The 20847-nt window shown below is 31.7% G+C and overlaps 1 protein-coding gene across 3 annotated transcripts in view; it reads right to left on the reverse strand.

Moving 5' to 3' along the window:
• The window catches only part of Pibf1 (progesterone immunomodulatory binding factor 1), a 232488-nt gene that overhangs the window by 79884 nt on the left and 131757 nt on the right, over positions 1-20847 (reverse strand). For all 3 annotated transcript variants that reach the window (XM_046449462.2, XM_058580979.1, XM_058580978.1), the window contains exons 11-13: positions 20563-20728; positions 11953-12103; positions 9801-9891 (exon numbers count right to left, since the gene is read on the reverse strand). In XM_046449462.2, coding sequence (XP_046305418.1) covers positions 9801-9891; positions 11953-12103; positions 20563-20728 — 408 coding nt within the window. The remainder of the gene's footprint in view (positions 1-9800; positions 9892-11952; positions 12104-20562; positions 20729-20847) is intronic.

Consider the following 20847-nt stretch of genomic DNA (forward strand, 5'->3'; position numbering starts at 1 on the left):
TCTAAATCCACTATTAAGAAACAATCTTAAGGGAAAAAAAAAAGCTTCATTCCTTGTAACTACAGGGGGAAACACACATAATTCTTTAAAGAACTAGTACTAATATTAAGACATGTTAATACTAATTAATTAGTACTAATTAGTACAAATTAATATTACTATTAGTAATATTAGTACTAATATTAAGACATTGTTCCCACAGACCTCTCTGTATTTCCATATTTACCACATTTTCATGTTCTATGTTAGTGAATTTATTAATCTATGAATTGTAGAATCCATGGAATACAAGACGTTTTACAATGACAAGATATCATTTCTCTAAGTAAAATTATAGGATAAAAACAATTCTATCATATACTTGACATTTCCTCACATCAGACAAAGGAAAGCAGACAAACCTCTTCAAACCACACTAAATATCACTCTGCATATCTATTTCTAAAAATGTGTTCCAAATAATAATGATGAATTCTGACAGAAGTTCATACTTTGTTTAGACCTAAGAAGATACTATCTATCTGTTCAACTGGCATATTTTGCCTTAACCATCAGCTGAAGTTAGAGATGGAAGAGACATATAGTTCCCATTTTTGGCTACCATTCTTTTTTAAAAACTGCTTTATTGATGCATAATTTTATTGCTATGCAACTAATATACAATAAAGCTTACCCATTTAAAATGTATAAATCAATAGTTTTAGTATATGTAGAGTTGTGCAACTATCACTATAATCTAATTTTAGAACATTTTCATTACGCTCCAAAGAACCTTTGTACCTATTAACAGTTAATCCCCCTTCTTCCTCACTAAATGCTTCCTGCTCTCAACCCCACCAGCCTTGGGGAGCCACTAAATTGATGTTTCCTTCTTTCTTTCTTTCTTTTTTTTTAAATAGATTTTTAAAGACATTTATAGTTTATGGGTATCCTGTTTTTCATTCCCCAAGTAAATGTACCAAACAAGTTCTAATTTGACTATAAACTAAGAAGACCTCTACAAATAAGTCTTACTGCTAATTTTTTATTATATTTACATTTTAAATCTGTTGATTCTAATACATGTTTGCAAGCATCAGTATTTGATATCACTAACTATTTTTTTGTTGGGTTAATTTAAAAACCTTAGAGTTATCTAAATTCAAATTTTCATTGTCTCTATCTTTCTCATCCTTCAAACATGTTAGGTATAAATTCTGTCTTCCATAGAAAATAGCATCCAGGTCTTTTGTATAGTAATTTTTAACAAACATGTTGAAGGCACAGGCCAAATCTATGCAACATTCAGTATAGAGTAATGAACCCAATCAAATGCAATTACACAGAAATAGAGTTATGGATAAGATGGAGTTTTATGCAAATAAAAATTTGTCTGTAAAGAAATAAAGGAAATAATGAAATGCAAATGTCATTTGTTATAAGACATCAAATTTATTAATACAAAATTGTTCATTTGATTGAGGTGCTTTTAATCTTGCAATTGCATAATGTTTTTATGAAGATATGGTGATAACACTTACAAATGAAAAATATATAAAATACTGACTTAGGAAATTCTTTGTATGGTAGGTGTAAGCCATATCACCAGGAACACCTCCTTCTAATAAAAATTTCCCTTATTTTGGTTAGGGGACTCTTAAATGAGGAAAATCAATTCAAAGGAAGAAAGGTATCTTGTGATATCTTGAAGTTAGTTATAAACATGCTCTACTTGTTTTTTTTTTTTTTTTTTTTTAGTATTCTATAGTACAATTCTAATGAGAAAAAATTTCTAGGAACTGATGCTAACAGAAAAGACTGTGACTATTATTTTAACATTGATGTCATTTACGAACATGGTTATCATGTGGAATGCACTGTGGCACCACTGGTCTCCAACATAAATGGACTATGTTTTAAAATTTACTTCTAAGTCACTTGTAAGAATAATAGGATATATTTCCTTGTGGATATATCAGAAATGGTATTAAGACCCATTCAGCCTATTAATGTGGCATGTCCCCTGAAGGAATAAAAAGAGAAAAAGGAATAAAAATAGCAAAATCTTTCATTAAAATATATGTAAGCACAACCAATTTAAATATAACTAATGTTATTTTTTTCCCTGCTAATTTCTTTAAATTTTCTGAGTATGTAAATAAAAAATGATAACATTGTTTTATGGGTTTCTAACAGTGTTGCAATACATTTGGAAACCATAAAAAAAAAAAAAAAAAAGCAGGGAGATGGTAAAAGCAGCTGTATGGTCACAAGGTTTCTATACTTTACACAAAGTAGTACAATATTAACTCTGGACTATGAAAAGCTAAAGATACATAGCGTATGTATGTATGTACCTACATATTTTTGCAGTACCGGGGATCAAGCCTGGGAGGTGCTCTACCACTGAATTTTATCTCAAGTCCCTGTTTCTTTTTTCTTTTAAGAGAAGATCTTGCTTAAGTTTCCCAGGCTGGCCTTGAACTTGTGATTCTCCTGCCTCTGCCTCCTGAATTGCTGGGATTATAGGTGTGCGCCACTGTGTCTGGCAGTAACTAATTACTGAGTAAATTAACTTTATAAGACTTTCTTTTTCTTCATACTCTAACCAATACTGGGTATTCATCATCTTAAAAGTTTTGCCAATCTTATGAATAAATAGGATAACCCCATTTTAAATTAATTTTCCTTATATACATTGGAATATTTCTTGATATTCTTTTATGTGTGTTAATATTTTCACCTTCTCATGTTTATTGGTCATTTATATTTTTCACTCAATGAATTGATATTTACATTCTTTTCCCATTCTAAATTTTACTTACATGGTTGACTCTAAACTATATCTAAATTAAAACATAAAAGTTCTCTATCACATCATCAGAACCAGTTTTATTTTCCATTAATGTCCACTCTATTTAAAAACATGAAAGTTCTCTATCACATCACCAGAACCAGTTTTATTTTCCATTAATGTCCACTCTATTTAATCTCCCATAAATGTTTTGTATATTCCTTCTGCTGTAGGTCCTCCAATCTGAAGATCAGTTCTTCCACTATTTGTGAGCCCAACTTTTCCTGAAAGGCTCCCTTCAAGTTCCATTTCTAACCATGTTAGTCCTCATTCATCTCTATTCCCCTGGCACACAGAATAGACTTTAGCATAGAGTCCGACACAGACTCTAGCACGTGGTATCGCCAACTTACATACATTGGAATATTTCTTGATATTCTTTTATGTGTGTTAATATTTTCTCCATTAACAGAACTCATATAATGACAGGGGTCTTATTCATTGAAGTGCCTAACAACAGAGCTGAACAGAGTGGACACTCAATACTCCCTGATGGACTGTCCTGTAGGTGAATTTTGTCCCAATGAATATAGTGCTAGAAACCATATTCCAAGGTTGCAGAACCTTAGTATTAAAGTATAACTAATGCTTAGCCTCTATGCATTGAATTAGCAATAAACAAAGTACATAAAGTTAATAAGGGAGAATACAAATGACAGACACCAATTGTCCTCTTGTATTCAACCTGTTAAATCTTTTTTTTTTTTAAATATATATATTTTTTTAGTTTTCGGCGGACACAACATCTTTGTTTATATGTGGTGCTGAGGATCGAACCCGGGCCGCATGCATGCCAGGTGAGCGCGCTACCGCTTGAACGACATCCCCAGCCCCAACCTGTTAAATCTTTAAATGTGTCATACTGCTTTGGTGAGTGAATTGGCATAGGTGGATCCTGTACAGAAATCTGGGATACTAAAAGTGAGAAATGAAATTCAAAGTGAGACAAATGAAGAACTGTTCAACCACAATTAAGTTTATGTCTCCAAAACATAATATACACACAATGAAAACAAGAATAAGTCCTTTTCAAGTTCTATATAAAGAGTAACTAAAATAGAGTCAAGAAAATGACTCTTGCTACAGGTTATTTTTTGATATAGAATGCAATGAACTTCTTAAGAAAGCAATACTTTCAAAAGATTATTTACTGGGACACTAAAGTAGGTATAACAATACTTCTTTGTAATTATATTAAATGCTATTTTTACTTATTCCAAGATTAAGTTGGACATCAACTAGAAATTAACATCACAGGTATATAGTTTCATGTCTAAATATTAAACCAAAATTTTATTGGTTATTGGTAGAATTATTAAGGTAAGGGTTATCTCTAAGTTTCTTCAGCATTTCTTGACTTCCAAATAAATTATTTCTCTGTCAATGTCAGTCAGTACTTCCCATTACTGTATGAAGGTTTGTAAACAGTATCATCCAGCAATGCATATACATGAGAACTAAGAAGAGGAAAACACACTTCCAGTATGCATAAAAACTTGTCAGTTTCTCTGGCTTTCTTTTTCCCCCTTCATTATGAAGATCAGTATACTTGTTTCAACATAAAGCTCTTTATAAAACTAGGTAGAAACTAAAATGCAAGATCTATAGTATGCAGTATATCTGATAATGTGAATGGCTTAAAAACTTTGAGAAAAGTCTCTAAACATTTAATCAGCCACAACAAACAGAGAGAGGCACACACTAAGGCCACATTAGTGCCTAAAATAAAGGTATTGTGTCCAACTACAACCAAAAAAAAAAAAAAAATTAAAAAAAGAGAAGATATTGGGGGGGGGATAGTAGAGGATAGGAAAGGTAGTAGAATACAACAGTTACTAATATGGCATTATGTAAAAATGTAGATGTGTAACCGATGTGATTCTGCAATCTGTATTTGGGGTAAAAATGGGAGTTCATAACCCACTTGAATCTAATGTATGAAATATGATATGTCAAGAGTTTTGTAATGTTTTGAACAACCAATAAAAAAAAAGAGAAGATATTACTTGATATAACCCATTAACAGGAAATTTAGTGTGACAACACAATCAAAACATACAACCAGAAAATCTTGTTTGCTATTTTCAAAACAGTCATTAATGAAACAAAAACATTATTTCAGATTTTCAAGTTCAATCAAGAAGAGTCCATTTTATTTTAATCTACTATAATTATATAAGACCTTTTAATTTTTCACAACTGTGTTGCAGAAAGAGTTTAACACAATATATACCTATTATTTGTACCCTATGAAACTTCAAAACGTGAGTTATATTATGTAATCATTAAAATATGTTTAAGAAGAATTTTGGGGAGTTTGTTTTTTACTTATTTATTCTTTGTGTGTGTATTTTTTTTTTTTTTTTTTGAGACAAGGTCTCTGTAAATTGCCCAGACTGGTTTTGAATTTGTGATTCCATCTTAGTCTCCTGAGTAGCAGGGATTACAGGTGCATACCACAATCCCTGTGAGTTACTTTTTCAAATTAAAAAAAAACCAATTATACTACTACTATATAGAAAATCCGCACTGTATCTTAAAAACTGATATTAAAGAATGTGAATATCAAAATAGTTTTGTGTCTATGTTTCATATTTAAAAGCCTCATTAAAATTTTTTAAAAATAGGAAGGAGATAGGAAAGGCAGCAGAATACAATAGACACTAGTATGGCAGTATGTATAAACATGGCTGTATAACCAATGTGATCCTGCAATCTGTTCACGTGGGAAAAATAAGAACTCATACCCCATTTGAATCAAATGTATGATAGATGATATGTCAAGATCATTGTAATGTTTTGAGCAACCAATAAAATTCAGCAGCTGTCATCACAACAATAAAAAAAATTTAAAAATCATTTTAAATAAATGCTTAAATTGTGTAACCATGTAAGGTACTTTAAGAAGATATTACTTAGGCTGAGGTTGTGGCTCAGCAGTAGAGCGCTCGTCTAGCACGTGCGAGGCCCTGGGTTTGATCCTCAGCACCACATAAAAATAAGTAAATAAAATAAAGGTATTGTGTCTAATTACAACCAAAAAATATTTAAAAAAGAGAAGATATTACTTGATATAACCCATTAACATTTACTGAACTCTACTGTCAGGCACTGTGTGGCGAACTTCGTATCTATTTTCTCATTTTAATCTCATATTATTGTTGGGGTAGCAACAGGAAACTTATGAAAATGTTCACTGGCTGTCCAATTTTATGGCCTCAACCAGAAGTCTATTCAAAAACAGAAGTCCTAAAATTTAAAGTTTTGTATAAATATTGAAAATAATCTTTTTTTGAAGAATATTCATTGACAAGGGTGTGATGGCATAGACCTGTAATCTCAGTGACTTGGGAGGATGAGGCAGAAGGATCACCAGACTCTAAGCAATTTAGCAAGACCCTATCTCAAAAAAACAATAAACAAACAAACAAACAAACAAACAAAAATATCTGGGAAAGCACCCCTAAGTTTAATCCCTGGTGCCCCCTACCCCCCCAAAAAAGGATATTTATTGACAAAAATATGTTCAGGATAAAATGCTAGAATTAGCTGGGCATGGTTGAGCATATCTGTAATCCTGGTTTCTCAAGAAGGTAAAGAGAAGGATTACAAATTGGAGGCCAGCCTAGGCAATTTAGCAAAGCCCTGTTTCATAAAAGTAAAAAAAAAAAAAAAAAAAAATGGGCTATGGACATCAATAAGTGGTAGTTTGCCCCTGGGTTCAATCCCTAATACCCAAAAGAAAAAGGTTAAACTACTAAATAATACACACTATCCTACACATGTAAGAAAGTGTGTATGTGTGTGTGTATATATATATCTATATATTTTTAATTTCTAAATGGTTATTTTGGATGGTGGAATCACCAACAATTCTCCTAATTTTAAAAACAAACATATTTAGAACCAGAAACCTCCCTCCTATTAAGTGTTACTCTAAACTACCTAATTCTGTCTAATGAAATAAAATTTTAAAATCAAATTTATTATGGATGAAAAATATTATATAGTAGTTAGGATGTGGGTTCCATTGAAATTTTGATATATTTTGGTGTAGGCTGATATCTGATGAAAACTTTATTATGTAAGGATTTCAATTACTGATCTGAGTCATCCTAAATATAATTCACCTTCAATGTTTATTGCTTTAAATGTGAAGTATGGATCCATTCAAAGGCTATCTTGTTTTAGTCTTTAATAACTTAAAGAGAGCACAAAGCCTTCTTTACAGATATCCCTTAAGAAATCAAATATGTGCCTTGCAAACTTTGGAAATGCATCAGACTCTAAAGTGGGATCTTTTGTGCCTCTGGTCAACTTTGCGCATACAGTAGGCACTTAATAATGAACACAGGAATGTATAAATTCCCTCTTTAGATATCTTGACTTACTTTCCCTTCCCTCAGTTTAGATGACCTGAGAAACACTTCCTCAAAATAACCCTCTGGCTCACCATGAGAAGAATGCCTGGCACCAGCTGGCAGGACATATTAATAGCACACCCATTAGGCACTTGTTCAAGGCACATAGATAGCTCGGTGATAAAATCTTTAGAAATATTTGGACAGTTAAGATGATTTGGAATATGAATCAGTTGTGGTTCTTTAATTCTTTTAATATTAAGAAATCAACTACTGTTTTTGGAAATTCTTAAAAAAAATAGTAAGCTGTTGCAGCAATAATTGCTTTCAGTTTCAGAAAACTCAGTATTTGGGGCTAAGGAAAGCAAGCTTACAAAAGCAAAATCCTATTTTTCTTGTAACAAAGATTCTTTTGAAGAATTCAGATGTTAAAATAGAGAAGAAAATGTAAGTTTTCTATTAAACTTCAGTTTTCAGTATTTTACCTGTGATTTCCTGATATTAGAGAAGTCTCTTACCCATGAAACTATGCTTCTATTCTTCTCTAGGCAACAGTGGACGTTAAAACAGAGTCATATTTATTTTTTATTTTTTTTAATTTTTATTGTTGGTTGTTCAAAACATTACATAGTTCTTGATATATATTTCACACTTTGATTCAAGTGGGTTATGAACTCCCATTTTTACCCCATATACAGATTGCAGAATCACATCAGTTACACATCCATTGATTTACATATTGCCATACTAGTGTCTGTTGTATTCTGCTGCCTTTCCTATCCTCTACTATCCCCCCTCCCTTCCCCTCCCCTCATATTTAAAATTAAAATATCCTAGTTCATTCATAGTGGCCACTGGAGGGATCAGAAAGCGATAGGACTACTACCAATTTCAAATTATACATAAATTAGAAATACCTGAATCTTCACCAGGAAGAATTAATCATTCATTTGGTTTGTGTAGAGGGGAGTGAGGGGAGGAAAGGAATGGGGCTGTGGGGATGGGAAGACAGTAGAATGAGACAGACATAATTACCCTATATACATGATTACACTACTGGAGTGACTGTGTACCAAGTACAGCCAGAGGAATGAGAAGTTATGCTCCATTTGTGTATAATATGTCAAAAAGGAAGGAAGGAAGGGAGGGGGAGAGGGAGGGAGGGAGGAAGGAAGGAAGGAAGGAAGGAAGGACCACCCTAGTTACAAATTATTCACCTAACCCTGAAGTAAATTTTTTAAATATTCAGTTTAACCAGTAAAAAACACAAGTTCTAAGTATCCTTTTGTTATTTCCTCTAAAGTGGTCTATATCCTATACAACTTTAGATAACCATAAAGATATTTCATTCTTTGGGTTATCATTCAAAGTTCCTACAGAAGTATCAGAAGTAAAATGGATTGTTTTTCTTAGTTATTTTGTAATGTCTCTAAATGTTTGAATTAATTTACATAAAAATAATAGATAACAAAAAGCTTTGAATCCTCAAAGATGAAAAAGATGAAGAAACAAGTACCTTACTAGGTACTCTGCATTGAACTAGGCAGCGACAGAGAATAAGAAAAAGATGTCGTTGCTGACCTTGAAGAACTTTTCATCTAGCTGGGGAAATTACATGGGAAATGATAGGTAATGAGATAAATGAAATGCTTTCCTAAGGTACAGACAGAATAGATGTTTACAGGCAGAGAGAGAGATCTACTCTCATTTTGGGTAGAGAGGCAAATAAGAATGATGAGGTGGGGCCACATTATGGAGGGGCTTTAGAAGTCTCACTGAAACATTCAGATTTGATGTGGCAGCAAAGTGAGCTATGAGATATTTTTGGAAAACAGGATGAATTTAGGGAAAGAGGAGTTAGGAAAAACATCAGACAGGCCAACTAGAAAATGATTATTAAAGGTATAATTTTCTGTTAGTGGACTTTTAAAAAAATTATATTTTTAAATTGTAGATGGACACAATACCTTTATTTCATTTATTTATTTTTATGTTGTGCCAACAATCAAACCCAGTGTCTCACATGTTTGAGGCAAAGGCTCTACCACTGAGCCACAATCCCAATCCCTGTTAGGGTACTTTAAAGCAATATCTCACCACATAACTAGTAGATATTCTAAAAATTTTCTTGGTCTTCAAGAAGCCTTTTATTGTTTTAGTCACAATATATATGCTACCACTATATCACTCACTCTTTCTAAAGTATATGTCAAGGAATGTAGACATGTGAATAAAAAAGGAAACAAAAACCAAACAAAGCAAAAAGAGAAAAAAAAGGGAAGTATAACTAATTAGTTCTAATCTGAAAATTATTGCATTTGTATTATCTGAAATTAATGTGAAAATAAAATAAAAATGGTATTCTTATCACTGAATTTAATTCTATGAAAATTCTAATGTACACCTCTAGTCTACCAAACATTAAATTCACTTAAATATACATGAAATGCATGACAATTACTGTATTTTGTGAGCAATTTAATATTTATGCATACTAAGAACAAAGTAACTTTACTTTGTCATTCAAGTGAGCACATTATCAAAATGTACAATGTAATTACATTTAGCTTGAGTAGATAAGTAAGATAAATATATATTGATTTTACCTTTGCTTTAGTCGTCTTTTGGCTGTTGTGGGAACATTAGCACCATAGCCATAGGAAAAAAGAATCCTCTCAGCCTCATCTTCATTTTCAACTGGAAAATATTGAAGTGTGTGATGTGAAAGAATTTTCCCCCCCATAAAAAGCATGACAGAAGTGAAGATAAAAGAGTTAATAATGAATTAGGAAGCACAACAACATTAAAAAGGACTAATGTGCAATCTCAAAACAGCCCATTTGCAAGTAGAAGGATATTTCTAAAAGTATACCCTTGTTTGGATTTGTTTGATTTACTTTTTAGAAAGTATTAAGGGATTACCTCATATGACATGTTAAGTTTTCTTGTTATAATGCACAACGCAGATGCAGTATTCTGAAGGATTTAAAGGCTTTTTATGTGAAATATATGCTATAAAATGACAAATAATGATAATATCAATTCATTAATTCTCTTCTTGGTAAAAAATGATTAATTAGGAAATATATTCATTATTTTCTCAAAATAACAACTTAATTTCAACTTACAATAGCAAAGTTATACACTCAAGTAGGCTACTTGGAATAAAATGTGTAGTTCTAAGCATATACTGATAGACTAAAATTAGTAACTCAAAAAGTTCAGAGAAAATAATTTATTTCTAAATTCTGCCACTGTCACACCACATCCTAATTTTTTTTCAACTAACAGGTTAATATCTTGTGGGAAAAAATTTCAATTCAATAAATTTTACTACAAGTTAGGATTAAAAAAATTTCACTGATGATTACAAAAACTGAAGTTTTACTAGCTTGAATTAAGGCAAAGATTATAAAAACATTTATAACTATCTATCAACAGCAATCATTTTACTGTTTAAAAGGAGAACTCTAAATTCAGGAGTATTTCCAATTTAAAATAAAGCCAAGTACCATATCATAAATGAAGCTTGACTATTTGCACCATCACAATATGTTGTGCACATAATTGCTGACTGGTCTTTCTGTAGTACTGTAAAGATTTTAGAAATATTAATAACTGTTTTCCCTTAATTTTGTTCTTTCATGGTAAATCAGGATCAGCTTTCAGAGATAGAATTATTAAGTTAATTATTAGTTGAGAAGGATACATAGAAGAGATGATAAATGTCATTGCTAATATTGTTACCAGTTATCAGATATCTTCTAGATCCAAGATGATCTCCAGTTCAACTCTACAAGAACTAGACTAGAATTGAGATACATATCTGACTCTTATCTCTCTAAAATGGCTGCAAATTCATCTATTGAAGGGCACCTAGCTTGGTTCCATAGCTTAGCTATTGTGAATTGAGCTTCTATGAACATTTATATGGCTGTGTCACTACAGTATGCTGATTTTAAGTTCTTCGGATATATGCCGAAGAGTGGGATGACTGGGTCAAATGGTGGTTCCATTCCAAGTTTTCTGAGGAATCCCCATACTGCTTTTTAGAGTTGTTACACCAATTTGCAGTCCCATCAGCAATATATGAGTGTACCCTTTTCCCCACATCTTTGCCAATATTTGTTGTTATTTATATTCTTAATGATTGCCATTCTGACTGCATTAAGGTAAAATCTCAGTGTAGTTTTAATTTGCATTTTTCTAATTGCTGATGTTTCACATTTTTAAGTATATTTGCTGACCATTTGTATTTCTTCTTCTATGAAGTGTCAGTTTAGTTCCTTTGCCCATTTTTTGATCAGGTTATTTGCTTTTTTGGTGTTAATTTTTTTAAGTACTTTATATATCCTAGAGATTAATCCTCTATCTGAGGTGCATGTGGGCAAAGATTTTCTCCTATTCAGTAGGTTCTCTCTTCATGTTCTTGATTTTTTCCTTTGCAGTGAAGAATCTTTTTCGTTTGATATAATCCTATTTATTGATTCCTGTATATCCTTATTTCTTGATAAATGAAAATACTTAATTGTTGACTAAAATGTATCACATTTAACTTATTTTTAATTTCATCTGTTCAAAGTTAACATGAAATAATACTTGAAATATGGAGTATTCTTTAAAATATGGTCACCAATTATATTTTAAGGAAATATATACCAAAGTAGTTCTAGAAATGATGTCAGGTTCCTCCTGTTGCCAGAAAAAAAGACTATATGTGTGTTGGGAGGGGGGGATGGGAAATGCAGGGAGACTTACTTTCTGCTGTTTGCATTATTATTTCATCTAGCTCTTTTTCCAATTTCTCATAAATGTCTAGCCTTGCCTGGTGCTCAGAATTCTGTGCTTGAAGTTCAGTAATGCGTTTTTCAGAAGAGGCTTGGAGACTATAAAATTCTTTAGTTAAAACCTAATAGTGGAAGAAAAGAATTACAAAGGTTCACAGAATTAAGAAATAGGTTCACAGTTAAGACAAAAACATGACACAAAGATATATTTTCTCTCTGTAATTATTTAAATATTAACAGAAAGTAGCTCAATTGAGATGCCTTATGAGGAAATAAAATACATTTGTTTCTAAAGTAAATCAGTTGTTTTAAACTGAAAATTATTAAATATTTTTTCTTATATAAGCTGAATAAAAATAAATTTAAAACTCACAAATAGTTATAGGCGCAATATTAGTATTTGCTTTTTTAGAATTAAAAACTATAACAACATCAAACTTACCTGCAGGTCATTTATCAGCAATCACAGGCATTTGAATAAGGCTTACAAAACTGTGTGTAAAAATAATATACTCACAATGAGTCCTACAGTTTTCCATCAGAGCTTATTTAATCTACTCTTTCCATGGTTTTAATAACATCTTGGGTTTCCTGAACAGTCATAAATTCAAAGCAACAAATCAAAAGGTAAATGTGAAGTACTGCTTGGAGCAGTATCAGAAAATGCCTTTGTAAAGAAAGAAAGAATTTTAAAAAGTTTAAAAAAGAGACCCGAGGGAAAGGGAGAGAGAAGGGTAATTGCATGGAAATGGAAGGAGACCCTCAGGGTTATACAGTGGAGGGGGTAGAGAGAGAGGAGGGGAGGGGAAGGGAGAGGTGGGGAGGGGGGATGGTGGAGGATGGGAAAGGCAGCGGAGCACAACAGACACTAGTATGGCAATATGTAAATCAATGGATGTGTAACTGATGTGATTCTGCAATCTGTGTATGGGGTGAAGGTGGGAGTTCATAACCCACTTGAATCAAAGTGTAGAATATGATATGTCAAGAAATTTGTAATGTTTTGAACAACCAACAATAAAAAATTAAAAAAAATAAAAATAAAAATAAAAAAAATAAAAAAAAGATAAAAAAAATAATTAAACTATAAAAAAAAAAAGAGATGCAAAAGAATTGGAATTTTGTATAAGGTCAAAAGAATCCTACATTCTTCAATGGTTACTCACTGAAGAAATCGCTATGATCATAACAATGAATTAGCTAAAAAAAATAGATGCTTCCAGTGACGAAGCACTGTTTTAATGCTTAAAGTAAATTTCCATTATCTAGAAAATTTATATACTAGATACTGACTAAATCATGGAGTGTTACTATCCCTAATACAGCATGAGTAATATACTGTTTCATGAGAGGTAAAAGAAGATTATGCTTAAGAGTATGGTTTGGAGCCAGAAAGACATGGATTTCAGTATCACTTTAACACCTAGTAGCTGTGATCGTAGGCAATTAGTTACTCTTTCTTTATACCACATAGCATTGTTGGAAGATTAAATGAGATGCTAAATTTATAGTGCTTAGCAAAAATACTGCTATTACCATAAGAAATAGAATTATGAGAACTTTGTATTAAATAGCTCATGGAAATAGAACTCCAATGATTTAATTATCCTGAATTCTCTATAATTAATCCTTCTGAAGACAACTTACTTTCTTTAATGACATGAAGTTCACCTTAACGACTGTATATGATTATATGCTTTCTGTGATGTAGAACAAGATGACACAGAAGATAAAGAAGATTTACAATTCTTAATGAGCAGAAACTACAATTTAATGTTCCTTTAACTCACTCCATGTCATCTCCTTCAATTTTCAACAAAATTTCTTCCAAAAGCAAATAAAACTTTGTCCTCCACCTTTCAAATACACTCCTTTGGAGGGCGGAGAAGGAATAACATGGGAATAATATTTTTAGGATAATTTTTAGTGTCTTTGGGTCAGAAAAACAAAAATTCACTGTTTTAGCATTATTTTTTCTTTCTTCTTGCTGGCTAGGAATGTGCTTTCTAGAAATTTTGTAATTTATTATAAAAAAAAGCATTGCTTAGTAGAACAATTTGAGACCTTCATGGATTTCATTACATTGGGGTGTAATTTATAAATAATCTAGTGGCTGATAATACTGATAAATTCTACTGTTAAAGACAGGGTGAATAAAGATAGTGTTAAATAACTATTCTCCTAATGTATAGCTGATACTTTTTCATCTGTATCCCCCCCGCCCCCAAAGAAATCACACAAAGAGAAATTACACAAATAGACTATCTAAAGAGATAAAGAATCAAAATGTCAAAGATGGGCTATTTCATAAAGTATTATTTTAAGAAAAGATTTAAAAAGTAATAAATTGAGAAATATAACCTATAATCTTCTTTTCCTAGCATGGAGGAGTGACTCCTAGGAATAAATTTATTATTGCTTCTGAAAAGCCAAAACAAAACAAAACAAAACAAAAAAAAACCCCCCCAAAACTTGATTATTTGACCTATGGAGGGGTATTATATTAAAGATGCTTTAGAAGAAAAAACAACATATGAATTTAAACATGGAGATATAAAATAGGTAAATTACTTTGAGGAAATGATTAAATATCAAGCTCACACAGTGGGAGATTCCTTCCCTTACATAATAGATGTATTAACCGAATGATAATATATAATTATGTGTCAAAACTGCTTCAAAAAGAGACTGGTATTTGGGAGCCTTTGCCAATAAATTAATGATTAAAGCAAAAATAAAATAAATCATTCCCAAGTTAAAAATCAATAAAAATATTGAGTAAAATTTCTATAAATCCATAATTTTTACCTTTCATGAAATTATTTCACTTCATTATAAATAAGATTGTCTCAGAAACAAATACTTTTCAGAGTTAAAAAGATTTAAAAAATGGAACTATATTAGCCTTAATCAAACCATTCTTTCATTCGTTAAATACTTAACAAGCATCTGCCATGGGGGAAGTACTGTGTTGGGCACTGGTGACACAATGGTAAATGAATAGTCCCTGACACTTCAAGACCTCAGGGTAACAAATGGAGAAAATGTAAAGAAATTGCCCCCAAACTGTGCTTCTCCATATAAGACCTTTAAATAAATGAATATAAAAATTACTAGTTACCTATATCCACAGACTAAGTGGACGGTGTTTTTCAAATTCTAGGTTGCAACCTTTAGGAGGTTTGGTTTAGAGAATTGTTTGGAAAACATCAGTTCTGTATGTCCTGAGCATTATTTGTGTGATAAAGTATTGGTTTGTGAGGCTTTTTTGTTTTCAGGAGTACCAAAAGAGCTGTGCTTCTGTGTTTTTAAATATAAATAGTTACCATCTATCACCTAGCTCCAGCTCCAAGAAACATTCTTAAACACAGTGATTCAATGTGAAAAGGAAAAGAAAAGATGTTTTGCTAGGAACCATTAAAATTAAACTATGGAAAATGCAACTTGCAAAAGACAAATACCCAATAATAGCTAAATTGTGAGATTATCTGAAATTGTGTGGGAGAATCAGATTATGACTGCAGGAGTTTCCTGAAGAAGGTATATGAAAAAAGTTCTAAGTGCTGAACATTGATTTGCTTTAGAAGAAGATACCATCTATAACTTTTTCTTGTTTTTTTCAATCATACATATATTCAATAACCATTTTTGTATTTTTCACTAAGGTTTTATTTTCTGAGACCCTTTATCCACCACCCCATCCCCACCCTACAGTACTGGGATTGAACCCAGGGCACTCTACCACTGAGCTACATCCCTAGCCCTTTATGTTTTTTATTTTGAGACAGGGTCTTGCTAAATTATTGAGCTGACCTCCAACTTTCAATCTTCCTGCCTCAGCCTCTCCAGTAGTTGGGATTATAGGCATGTACCTTCATGCCCAGCTGTGCCCAGCCACTCCCAGTCCTGAGATCCCTTATCTTGTTAAACTTAGTTTTACTAATCAGCGAACTTTCCAAAAGTGTAATCGGTCAGGGATTATTGCAATAAACACTTTTAATTATTTCTTGAATAATGTAGTGGTCAAAACTACGAGGTATGAGGTCAGTCTGATCAGATGTGAGCTCCCAATTACAATGACTCAGTTACTTGTCAATTTTGCAGTCCTTAAGTAATTCAACTTTTTATTTATTTATTTATTTATTTATTTTTTGTGTCTTCGTATTTACACTTTGGATAATAATGATCATTACATTCCACCATCGTTTAGAACCCCATAACCCCTCTCTTCCCCTCCCACCCCTCTGCCCTATTCTAGAGTTCATCTATTCCTCCCATGCTCCCTTTCCCTATCCCACTATGAATCAACCGCCTTATATCAAAGAAAACAATTGGCGTTTGTTTTTTTTGGGATTGGCTAACTTCACTTAGCATCATCTTCTCTAACTCCACCCATTTACCTGCAAATGCCATAATTTTAATCCCCAACCCCCTAAGTAATTCAACTTTTCTATGAACAAAAAAGTAGAAATAAAGCATAAACCTACCCATGGTCTACTCATTTTATTTATTATTATTATTTGGCATGGAGAATTGAACCCAGGTGTGCTTAGATACTAAGCCATATCCCCAACCCTTTTCATTTTTTATTTTGAGATAGGGTCTCCCTAAGTTGCTCAAGCCAGCTTTGAACTTGAGATCCTCCTGCCTCAGCCTCCTGAGCTGCTGGGATTATAGACATGCCCCAACTCACCTGGTATGGGCTATTTATTAATCAATTACAGCTACTATTAAGTTTATGGTACATTTCTTCAAGATACCCTACAGACATTTTAAAAAATCTAATGTATACACTTGTGTAAAGGGCTGTTTTCACCTTATATTATTATAAAAGTGTATTTTACATGTTACTGTGTGGTCTTAAAATAATCAATTGATCTTAAAATGTTAATTACACAAAAACATTTTTTAATGTTACCATTCTTCAATAATAGGATTTTATAGTTTTTTGTTCTCTGCTATTATAAATAATACCACAATGAATATCTGTGCATGAAGCTTTTTACATATTTAAGACATATCATTATAAATGCTCAATGCCAAATTGTTTTACAAAAACAATAAAATCATTTCAGATCTTTAAAAGTAGTTTTGTGAGGATAGGTAAATAAAAATAGTTAAAAAGAATTATTTTGGGGGGCTGGGGTTGTGGCTCAGAGGTAGAGTGCTCGCTTAGCATGCACGAGCCACTGGGTTCGATCCTCAGCACCACGTAAATGTAAAATAAAGATATTATGTCCACCTAAAACTTAAGAATAAATACTTAAAAAAAGAATTATTTTGATATTTGAATATGTACGTATGCATGTGTGTAACACACACACACCACATATATTTGCAGATTTACAAATGGTTGTATATTGTGACATTTATCCTATTATGTGATACCTTATATATATATTTAGGGATAATGCTTTAATATCTGATAAATTTTTAATTAAGAAAGGTTTTAAATTAACTTTCAGTTTCTTTGCCTCCAACTTCTGTTTGATCATCTAAAATTATATATTTTCATAACTAAAACAAGTTTTCATATGTAGAAAGGAAAATTGGAAGTGTAAATGCTTGGGTTTAGATAGCACATGACTGAGAAATCTGAAAAGTAAAAAAAAAAAAAATCCAATTATCCTTTTACAAATATTTATCTTTTGAGAAGGGATGCTTTCATTTACTTAACATTTCCTAACATTACCAAAGCCAAAATTTTATAGCATCAAAGGAGAATATTTTGAGAACTTCTAATACTTGTTAAGAATACACTAATGATTTATTTGTGCCCAAAATACTATTAGACCTATTTGCCTAATGAAAAAACTGAGACTCAAACAAAATGAGTAATTTATTCAAAAAGGAGTCACTAATTTGGATTCAAATCTTAGTTCTGTTGACTTGAAAGCTCACAGGTCTAACTACTACCCAATGTTGCTATAAGAAATTCTATCAGGGCGGAAAAGAGTTTCCATTTTTCTTAAGTATAAAATTCAAGAGAAAAGTAGTCAAAACCTCACTGCTGTCCAATAGTAAGGGCATAAGTGATTATGTTAATTTTCTAGAGCATGTACTCTACTGTTAACGAGTCATTTGTGGATAAGCAAATTTAGATTTGATTTAATTAAGCTAAAAATCAATTTAGGTTGTCAGTAGCACTAGCCATATTTTAATTGCTGAATGCCCTCAGGTGACCAGTAGCTACTGAACTGGATAGCACAGATAGAGAACATTTCCAATATAAAGATTAAGTTCTATTCAAAGTCCTGTTCAAGGCTAGGTGTGGGTGGCTGTAATCCTAGCTATTCTGGAGGTTGAGGCAGGAGGATCACAAATTTGAGGCCAGCCTGGGTAGCTTAGTGAGATCCTGGCTTAAAATAAAAAATAAAAAGGGTTGGGGATATAGCTCAGTGATAGAATGTCTCTGGGTTCAACCCCAACTAAGAAAAAACAAACAACTCCCCCAAACAACAACAAAAAAGCCCCATTTGAAACTATTCATTTTATGCAGAGAAATTAATTTCTCATTAAAATTTGTGTGTATATCAATGCCTAGTACAGTGCCTATTGCCCAACAGACAACCAATTAGAAAGTACTGAACACTATCAATCCAATTAACTATGTGCCAAGATTCTGGCTAGGACCTGGGAATATATTGATCACTTAAAAAAGATTCAGCCTGTCATCATGGAACTTACTAACTAGTGAGGAAAATGAAGAAAATATAACCATACCACTTTAATATTTTGGCATATTTTCCTTCAAATCTTTTTTTTGTATGTTCATTAATGGTTGTTACTAAATATGCAACCTGCAGTCAAGATCAAGCTGATGACATAATTGCATCTCTCATTCAATGTTTTAATTTTTCCTCAAATCTAAAACAGTCAAGAACATGATTGTATACAATCATATAGTGAATAGACACAACAAAATATGTAATTCAAAATGTGGTAACTAAAACTGTTTCATTATCTACTGTTGAATATTTATTTTTATTAAGTTATTTACAATTTTTATATGATAATATTGTGATGTACATCATTAATACAAATCTTTATAAGCATCTCATTATTTCCTTAGGTAAAATTCCCTTAACTGAAATTGCTGTTCAATATTCTAAGATCACATACACAGATTACCATATTGTCCCCTAGAAGGGCTATTCCATTTTGTTATTATGTGAGACTTCCCACTTAAGGGCACTCTTGCCAGCACATTAAAAAATAACACATATATCTACATAAACATAAATAAAAATTAAATTTATATTTCTTGAATTTTCAATGAGAATGCATATATTTTCATCTATTTATTAACAATATGAGTTCAGGTTGAAAAAGGTGCATTTCTTTTTTTTTTACCTATATACCTAGAATAGGAAAACATATTCTCTTGATAAGAAATCTTTTAAAATGAAATAGGTCCTTTATCATAATACTACAAATAGTATTTTCCAGTTTCCATTTTGCCTATAATGCTATTCAGTTTCTTTAACCTACGAGTTCTATTTTTCTAATATTCATTTCTTTGCTTTAATCAACAGAATATCAGATTAATTCCCAAACTGATATAAAGCAAAATTTTATCTATAATTACTTAAACAGTTTAAAATTCCATATATACATTCAGCTCAGTAATTTATTTGGCTTTTATTTTGGTAATGGTATGAAGGACAGATACAATTGTTTTCCCTATATACTCAAATGATTACCACAGCACCATTTATTATTCAATCTATACTTCCCTCACTGATTCGATTCTTACTATAAAAATTATTAAACTTATGTAAATATATTTTGGGGGTTTTTATTTCATATCATTTATAGGTCTTTTATGTTTTAATTATTCTTTCTTCTGAATGTATTTTTAAATGTAAAGTGTATTTCCTTTGAAAAAAATCTTTTTTTTTTAATATTTATTTTTTAATAGTCGGACACAATACCTTTCTTTTTATTTATTTATTTATATGTGCCTGGCATGGTGGTGCACACTTGTAATCCCAGTGGCCTGGGAGGCTGAAACAGGAGTATTGCAAGCTCAAAGCCAGCCTCAGCACTGGTGAGGCACTAAGCAACTCAGTGAGACCTTATTTCTAAATAAAATACAAAATAGGGCTGGGGATGTAGCTCAGTAGTTGAGTACCACTGAGTTCAATCCCCAGTACCAAAAAAATAAAAAGTAATAAATATATAATATTATTTGATGAAAACTGAAAAATATATTAATACTGAATATTCCCTTATAGAAAATATTTCTTTTTACAAATGTCAGTGAAGCTCTATAGTTTTCTAGATATAGATTTCATTTTTCTTATTAAAAGTAGTTGTGTTTTGGGTTGCTATTGTGTATAAGATCTTTCCCCAACCTGTTTTCTAATACTTCCAGTACTTTCTGATGTATATTGTTCTGAAATATATGTGTGTGCACGCACATGCGCAAGTGCACACACATGAATACACATACACATACACACTTTTTGTTTTTTTTAAGGACAATGAGGTCCTCCAGGAAACATAAAACTCTCTATAAACTTTGTACCTAGGGAGCTTGCATGCAATCTAATGTTGAAAGAAAACTGTATATAAATACCTCCAATTTTTTCTGATATTTTTCACATTCCAGCTGACATTGTGTAAGATTTCTTAGAGTTTCTTCTTGTACAAGTTGAACACGCTCACTTTCAAAAGACTTTAATTTAGCTTGATGGAGAAATTCTGTTACTTTGCTTTCAGTACTAAGTTGTAGTTCTCTGTACCTGAAAGAAGTAGAATGGCTGTAAGTCTCTAAAATGAGCATTCCTGATGACTTATACAAACATAAACCTTACATCTACTTTTTCTATACCCTCATATTATGCAGTTCATAATTTATATT

The sequence above is a fragment of the Marmota monax genome, unplaced genomic scaffold (genome assembly GCF_021218885.2).
Source record: "Marmota monax isolate L192 unplaced genomic scaffold, Marmota_monax_Labrador192_F-V1.1 WCK01_AAM20220418_F8-fsc00137, whole genome shotgun sequence".
Lineage (NCBI taxonomy): Eukaryota > Metazoa > Chordata > Mammalia > Rodentia > Sciuridae > Marmota > Marmota monax.